The sequence below is a fragment of the Rissa tridactyla genome, chromosome 26 (genome assembly GCF_028500815.1).
Source record: "Rissa tridactyla isolate bRisTri1 chromosome 26, bRisTri1.patW.cur.20221130, whole genome shotgun sequence".
Classification (NCBI taxonomy): domain Eukaryota; kingdom Metazoa; phylum Chordata; class Aves; order Charadriiformes; family Laridae; genus Rissa; species Rissa tridactyla.
Genome location: NC_071491.1, coordinates 1306670 through 1314648, shown reverse-complemented (window position 1 = coordinate 1314648; position 7979 = coordinate 1306670). Strand labels below are relative to the sequence as shown.

The following is a 7979-nucleotide window of genomic DNA, read 5'->3' as shown; positions in this document are numbered from 1 at the left end:
GTGTCCTCTCAGCCATCTTCATCCACCCCCAGGTTCTGGCGGCCATCGAGGAGCCACATTTTGGCCTTGAACCTACTGGAGATGTTTTCCTCTCGACCCTTCTCCTCCAGCGTCAGGTCCTGGTGACCACCAAGGAGCCACGTTTTGGGGTTGACCCCACCGGAACCCCATCCCGGTGCCTTCCCACCCATTCTCCTCCCAACCCTGTCCCCCCCACCCCACGGGGCCACCCCGTGACACGAGTTTCCTGGAGCCGGGCGGAAGGTGCCGGAGCCGTGGCCGGATTAGAGGAGAAGGCGGAGGAAGCTGTTTCCTCCTCCGGCCCCAGATAAAAACCCGGCCTTGGCGGTGGCAGGAGGAAGACGCGTCCGCGGCCGCGGCGCTTCACCAGTTCGGGTGGAGCCTCCCCTCCCCGTGGCCCCAACGGCCCCGCGCCAGCCCCCGGTAGGAAGATGGGAGCCCTGGGGTTGGGATGGGGCAGGGGGGGGATTGGGGGTGGGGGGGGGGGGGAGGGGGGGGGTGTCCCTGGAGTTGCCCCCAGGGGTAGTCGGGGTGGCTCCTGGCCTTCTCTCCTCCTTCCCCCCCCACCCTCCCTCTCGCCCTCTGGGCTTTCCCGTCCTCCCCTCCCTTTTCCCGTCCTCCCTTTTCCCGTCCTCCCTTTTCCCGTCCTCCCTTTTCCCGTCCTCCCTTCCTCCTTTCCTTTCCCCCCTTCCTGTCTTCCCTTCCCTTCTTTTTCCGTCCTCCCTTCCCCCTTTTCCTTCCCCCTTTTCCGTCCTCCCTTCCCCCTTTTCCGTCCTCCTTTCCTGTCCTCCCTTCTCTCCTTTCTCGTCTTCCTTTTCCCATCCTCCCTTCCCCTCCCTCTTTTTCCGTCCTCCCTTCCCCCCTTTTCCTTTCCCCCTTTCCCAATCTCCCTTCCCCCTTTTCCGTCCTCCCTTCCCCGTCCTCCCTTCCCCCCCTTTTCCATCCTCCCTTCCCCCTTTTCCGTCCCCCCTTTTCCTTCCCCCTTTTTCCGTCCTCCCTTCCCTCTTTCCTTTCCCCCTTTTCCGTCCCCCCCTTCCCCCCTTTTCCTTTCCCCCCTTTCCCAATCTCCCTTCCCCCTTTTCCGTCCCCCCTTCCCCGTCCTCCCTCCCCCCCTTTCCCTTCCCCCCTTCCCCGTCCTCCCTTCCCCCCTTTTCCTTTCCCCCTTTTCCATCCTCCCATCCCCCCTTTTCCGTCCCCCCTTTTCCATCCTCCCTTCCCCCCTTTTCCTTTCTCCCTTTCCCAATCTCCCTTCCCTCCTTTCCCGTCCTCCCTCACCCCTTTCCCGTCCTCCCTCACCCCTTTCCCGTCCTCCTTTCCCGTCCTCCCTCACCCCTTTGCCGTCCTCCCTTCCCTCCTCCCTCCCTATCCTCATTTCCCTCCTGTCCTCCTGACACCTTCGTGTCCCCAAAGGTCCGTGTCCCCACCCTTACCCCCCACCCTGCCGTGGGCCACCCAGGGCCGGAGCCACCCCCATCGCCATCTCCCCACAGCTCCCAGCCCTCCGGCATGAAGGTCCTGCTCCTGATGCTCCTGGCGCTGGTAGCCACAGGTAGGAGAGGACCTGGGACCCCCATGTCTGCCCTGGAGGGTCCTGTGTCCACCCTGGAGGTCCCATGTCCACCTGGGGAACCCCCCTCCACACCTTGGATGCTCCGTGTCCACTCGTGGGATGTCCATGTCCTCCACCTTGGATGCCCTGTGAACACCCATGGGACCCCCACGTCCACCCCAAGGGGTCCCATGGGACCCTCACGCCCCACCTTGGATGCCCCGTGTCCACCCCTGGGACCCCCGTGGCCACATTGAATGCCCCACGCCTACCTGTGGGACCCGTGTATCCTCCCCAGCGGCCCCACAACTGCCTCAGGCACCTCTATGTCCACCCCACATCTACCTTGGGTGTCACTTGTCCACCTGTGGGACCCCCACATCCCTCTGCAGGCCCCCTGTGCCCACCCCAGGGGTACCACGTCTACCTGTGGGACCACCAAGTCCACCTTGGGGACCCCCAACCACCCCAGGCACCCCACATCTACTCGTGGGGCTGCCCCACATCCACCTTGGGTGCTCCCCAGTCATATATCTTCCCCGGGGGAGCTCATGCCCACCCCATGGGCCCCACGTCCACCCGTGAGACCCCGCCATGTCTTCCCCAGAAGCTGCACATCCACCCAGGTGCCCCATGTCTGCCCCAAGGACCCATGGGACACCTCACCATTCATCCCAGGGACCCCCATCTGTCCCAGGTGCCCCCTCTCCACCCCATAGACCTCCTGGTCTCTCCCACGCTGGACCGGCCACTTCCACCACCGATTCACCCCCTTGTCTAGGAGACATGGGGACGGGGCCACTAGGGGTGACCATGTCACACCAGAGGGTCCCAACCTACCCTGTGCCTGTGTCCCTTTGTCCCCAACAGCCTCGAGGAACGTCCTGTGGGTGATTGAGGGGACCTCCTGCGACCTGCCCTGGCAGGCCGCCCTCTTCAAAGGCGAGAGGTTCATCTGCGGGGGGACGTTGGTGGACAAGAACTGGGTGCTGACGGCCGCCCACTGCCACGTCTCGGGGTAGGAGGCCACGGGGACAGCGGTGCCCGGTTGGGTTTGGTGTCGATGGGCTGAGACCGAGCAGGAATCGGTGCTGGGTGACACCTGGGCTCCTGCTTTCCAGCCAAGCAGAGCTGGGAGGGTTGGTGGCATCTCAGAGGGCTTCACTCTGCCCCTTTTCCACCCACATGTAACCGAAACTCTGCCCTTTTCTGCTTTTGCTTCTTCTGCCCGTGTCACCACCTTCTGGGACCACGGCTCTGCCTCCGCCCCTTGCTTTGTGTGGGGTGCTGTGGTCCCCGCTATGTCCAACGTGGACCCACCACCACCAACAACCCTCATGCCTTCGGCTTCATCAGCTTCATCAACGTGCGGTTGGGGGGCCGGAGCCACAAGGACTCGGGTAGCACCGAGCAGCGGCGGCGCTCGGCCAAGGTCTTCAGGTACCCGCGCTACAACGAGACCAACAAGGATGGTGACCTGATGCTCATCAAGTTGTTCCTGCCCGTCCACATCAACAAGGAGGTGAAACCGTTGCCGTTGGCTTCCCACTGTCCCGTGCCCGGCAAGACCTGCCAGATCTCGGGCTGGGGGTCCACCACCAGCCCTGAAGGTAGGAAGCTTCTCACCCAGACATCTGGGGTGCACTAATAACCCCTAGATGTGTGTCTTCTCCTCAAGGACCCAGGTGTCCGGGATCCCCCAAAGTCCCCTTCCCACCCTGGTCCTGGTCTAACAAGGGTTAGACCCCCCGAGGGAACCCAGGCATCTGGGGGACCTGCTCAGGGCCCCAGGAAGCCTCGGAGCTCCTGCTTGGTGCCACCAAGAGGAAGAGGAGGGATGGGCAAAGAGGACAAGAGGTCCAAGCTGGGTCCAAGTTGGATCACTTGGTCCGTCCCCCCCTTCCCCCAGGTGACCTCGTGCCCTCCATCATCCCCACAGTCAACTTCCCCGAGGACCTTCACTGCACCAAGGTGACCATTGTCTCGGAAGAGCAGTGCCGGCGCATCTACCCCGACTCCATCACCTCCAACATGGTGTGCGCGGGCGAGTCCCGCAGTCGGGCTGACTCCTGCCAGGTGGGTGCAGGGACCCCAAAACCCCACGAGGGAAGGGTTTGGGGGCTGAGAACGGGCACAATTTGGTGCAGCCGGCGGCACCTAACTGGGATTTGGGTACACGGGGTGGGAGGGGAGATGGCTTCGCTCGGTGGGAGGAGAGGAGGCCTTCTCCGTGGTGGGATTTTGTGGGCGGAGAGCCTTGAAGCAGCCTCAGATTTGGGGGGGGATCCTTTGGGGTGAGTCCCAGATCCCCACATGCCCCCCCCTCCCCCTCTCCCTTCTTGCCTCGTCAGGGTGACTCCGGGGGACCCCTCATGTGCGATGGGCGGCTCCAGGGTATCGTCTCCTGGGGCCCGGGCATCTGCGGGGACCCCAAGAAACCCGGTGTCTACGTCAACCTCTGCAAATACACCCGGTGGCTTCAGGACACCATGAGAAGGAACTGAATCCCCAGCCTCCCCGATCCATCCCCAGCACCCCCGTGGCCACAGGATGGACCTCACAGCTCCTCCTCCTCCTCCTCCCTGACGAAGGTCCCCAGAGCCGGCCGGTCCGAGCGCTGGGGCACATGCCCTGGGGCGGGGCAGGGGGGGGCAGGAGTTGACCGTGGGACCCTGTTGAGATGGCGGTGAATAAAGTTTTTTTTGACGTGGCTTTTCACCATGTCTTCCGTGGGTGGAGAAAAAGCTCTGGCAGGTCAAGGTGCCCCGAGTTGCCCCCCCATCTCACAGGGGCAGAAGAAGACCCAGTTCACCCCCTTTGGGGTAGACCTGTTGGCCTTTGTTATGGGGTTGACTTGTTGGCTCCACCATGGGGTAGACCCATTGCCCTGGCCAGGAGGTAGACTTGGTGACCCCACTGCAGGTAGACCTGTGGGCCTCACCATGGGGCAGGCCTCTTGACCCCACTGCAGGTAGACCTGTGGGCCTCACCATGGGGCAGACCTGTAGACCCCACTGCAGGTAGACCTGGTGACCCCACCATAGGGCAGGCCTGTTGACCCCACTGCAGGTAGACCTGTGGGCCTCACCATGGGGCAGACCTGTAGACCCCACTGCAGGTAGACCTGTTGACCCCACCACGGGGCAGACCTGTTCACCCTACTACAGGTAGATCTGTTGGGCCCCACCATGGGGCAGACCCGTTGGCTGTGTCAGGATCACCCAGGGCTCTTTGCACCGTCATGGGGGGGGGCCAAAATCCAGCTTGGTGCCACCCCCAAAAGAGCAACAAACCCTTGCGATGCCCCGGAGCCAAACCCTCCTTCTTGGTGTCTCCATCCCAGCCCTGTCTCCACAGGCCAATGTGCGACCGGGGGAAGGACTTTCCATCCCAGAGGGGAGCAATTTCCCCGTGACTCAGCGGGAGCAGAAGGGGCCAAATTTCCCCACCTGGGGTAACTTGGCAGCAGATCAGGGGCTGTTTTGCCTCCCCGGTGAGGAGCATCCACCCAGGCCATGCTGGCTCGCAAGAAATCACCCGCTGGAGGCCAAATTTACCCGCTCGCACGGAGGTGAGGACTCTATTTTGAAGGAGAAAAGGGCAGAGGGGGGGGAATTTTCCCCCTCCATGGGGTCACCATGGTCCCATCTTGGTGGTGGGGTGGGCCAGAGAATGGTGCCCGGCTTCCCCGCAGCGTGGCTGCAGGACGCGGTGGATGTTGGTGGGCTGCAAAAACCACCTCGAGATCCTTCCCCAGTGCAAGAGGAGACCCGGCAAGGTCACGCCGTCACGTGTTGTCCCCCGTGGCTCAGCGGGGCAGGGAGCGACGCCGGTCACCTTGCGCAAGGTGTCACCCTCCCTCTTCCCCCACGTGGCTGAAGCCCGGTGCGTTGGAGGGTGTGGGCCTTGTCTGGCCGCTGCGGTGGGGAAAGAGATTTTTGGGCCAGGTCCAAATCCCCAGGGAGGTGGAAAAGTGATTGCCCGTCATGGCTGGGGCCAACGGTGGCCACTGGTGACTTCCAGCTCTTGCTCAGCACTTGACGGGAAGGTTCAACCACCTTTCAGGAGCCCCTGAAAGAGGTTTGGCTTGGAGGGTCCCATGTTGGTGGCCATCAGCCGCGGTGGGCTGCCACATTGAGCTTCAGCACAAGCAGCTCCAGGTTCTCCATCATCCGTGGAGGTCTGATCATCGTGTTTGTGGAGCTCTATTCAACATGTCCGTGGAGGTCTGGTCAATGTGGCTGTTGGGGTCTACTCAACGTGTTTGTGGACGTCTATTCAACATGTCCGTGGAGGTCTATTCAACGTGTCCGTGGAGGTCTGGTCCATGTGGCTGTTGGGGTCTACTCAACGTGTTCGTGGAGGTCTATTCAACGTGTCCGTGGAGGTCTGGTCCATGTGGCTGTTGGGGTCTACTCAACGTGTTCGTGGAGGTCTATTCAACGTGTCCGTGGAGGTCTGGTCCATGTGGCTGTTGGGGTCTACTCAACGTGTTCGTGGAGGTCTATTCAACGTGTCCGTGGAGGTCTGGTCAATGTGGCTGTTGGGGTCTACTCAACGTGTTCGTGGAGGTCTGGTCAACGTGTCCACTGGGATCCAGCAACATGTTCGTGAAGGTATCTCTTGGGGTCTACCTAACGTGTTATGGAGGTCTAATGAGGTCTACTCCCTGTACCCATGGAGGAGGGATGGTCATCACATTGTTGGGGTCAATGCAACGAGGCCTTGGAGCCCTTGGGGACAAGCCGAGCTGCTCCTAGAGACGTAGATGACCCAGCCAGGTCCATGGGGTCTGCTAAGTCCCCATCTCCGTGGAGGTGACATCGAACCATGGCAGGAGCAGCTGCAGCGCAGCCATTGCCGCTGCGTCCAAGAAACTGGCACCACTGGCACCCGACACCACCGCTCCCGTGTCACCCGTGTCCCCCGAGCCACCCCCTTGTGTCACCCGGGGCACTGCCGCCCACGCTGCTGCCAGCCCATGCGTCACCCAGGGCCACCCCCCAGCCAGGGTCACCCAGGGCGCTGCCACCCACGGTGCTACCACCCCATGTGTCAACCAGGGCCACCTACCGTGTCACCCAGGGCACTGCCAACTCTTGTGTCACCCAGGGCCACCCAGGGCACAGCGCTCCCAGGGCTGTGAGGACATCTGGGAGGGGACAGGGATGGGGGGGGGGGTGGCATGTCCCCTCCCTGCCACTGGAAGCTGGCGGAGGGGAGCAGGAGGTCCTGGGTGGCCCTGGCAGCGGGTGGCAGGCCCAGGCTGGCTCTGCCTGGGGCCGCCGGGTAATTAGGTAATTAGCGCTAATTACGCCCCCGAGATGGGAGCTGAGGAACTGGCGGAACTGGTTGGACCCAGCCCCCAGCGCTGCGCTGACGTTATCGCCCCCACCCCCCATCTCCGTGGGGCTCTGGGGCCCCTCGTGCGCTCCCCCCGCGGGTCTCCACCTGTCCCCAACGTGTCCTCGTCTGTGTCCCCCACCTCCCCTCGTGTCCCTCCATGTCACCTCCTATCCCCTTGTTGTGCCCCACGTCCTGCGCCACCCCCACCGCGGTCTCCCGGGCCCCCCCACATCCCTCCCCACGTCCCTTCGCCTGCCGCTATGTCCCCTCGTGGTCCCTATGTCCCACCATGTCCCCGTGCGTACCGGTGTCCCCCTCATTGTCCCCCTCATTGTCCCCAGCGTACCCCTGTCCCCTCATGACCCCCAACATGTGCCCTCGTGTCCCTTCGTGTCCCCTCTTGTGCTCCCCTGTCCCCCCATGTGCTCCCTTGTCCCCTCATGACACCACCCCCATGTGTCCCCCATGCGGCCTCATGTCCCTTCTTGGTCCCCTCATGTCCCTTCTTGGTCCCCTGTGTCCCCTCATGACCCCTCCATGTGCCCTCCTGTCCCTTCATGGTCTTTTGTCTCCCCGCATGTCCCCCCCAAGTGTTCCCCTGTCCCCTCATGACCCCTCCATGTGCCCTTATGTCCCTTCACGGTCCTTTGTGTCCCCTCATGTCCCTGCCATGTGCCCCCTGTGTCCCCTCCTGTCCCCTCTTCTGCTCCCCATGTCCCCTTGGGTCTCCTCAAGTCCCCTCACGTCCCTTTGTGTGTCCCCATCTTCCCTCATGGGTTCCCCATGTCCCCTTGTGTCTTCTCGTGCCCCCGTGTCCCCTCATGTGCTCCGTGTGCCCTCATGACCTCCCTGTCCCCTCATGTCCCCCCCGCAATGTCCCTTCAAGTCCCCTTGGGTAGTGCGTGTCCCCCCCCATGAGCTCACACATCCCCTGTCCCCACCCAGGATCTCTGTTCCCCTCGGGAGCCCCCGTGTCACCTTGCGAAGTCCCCCAGTCCCCTCGCTGTCCCCAGGGGATCAGGGATGCTGATGGGTGGGATCCCCGTGGACCTTCATGGCCGAG

The 7979-nt window shown here is 63.0% G+C and overlaps 2 protein-coding genes across 4 annotated transcripts in view; both read left to right on the top strand.

Moving 5' to 3' along the window:
- LOC128901536 (rRNA 2'-O-methyltransferase fibrillarin-like) overlaps positions 1 to 332 on the top strand; it is a 10792-nt gene extending 10460 nt beyond the window's left edge. The window contains 1 exon segment of the mRNA XM_054183609.1: positions 13 to 332. Within this exon segment, the coding sequence (XP_054039584.1) occupies positions 13 to 332 (320 nt within the window).
- LOC128901569 (kallikrein-8-like) lies at positions 7 to 4271 on the top strand. Of its 3 annotated transcripts, none has more exons than XM_054183651.1 (6): positions 7 to 444; positions 1512 to 1570; positions 2441 to 2588; positions 2927 to 3180; positions 3510 to 3646; positions 3922 to 4271. In XM_054183651.1, exons 2-6 carry the CDS (start codon positions 1528 to 1530, stop codon positions 4072 to 4074), a joined length of 735 nt encoding a protein of 244 aa, XP_054039626.1. In that variant the 5' UTR covers positions 7 to 444; positions 1512 to 1527; the 3' UTR covers positions 4075 to 4271. The 3 variants fall into 3 exon arrangements, with proteins under 3 accessions (XP_054039626.1, XP_054039624.1, XP_054039625.1); XM_054183649.1 differs by having other exon boundaries at positions 3480 to 3646; XM_054183650.1 differs by having other exon boundaries at positions 1478 to 1570; positions 3480 to 3646.
- Positions 4272 to 7979: the final 3708 nt, after the last annotated feature.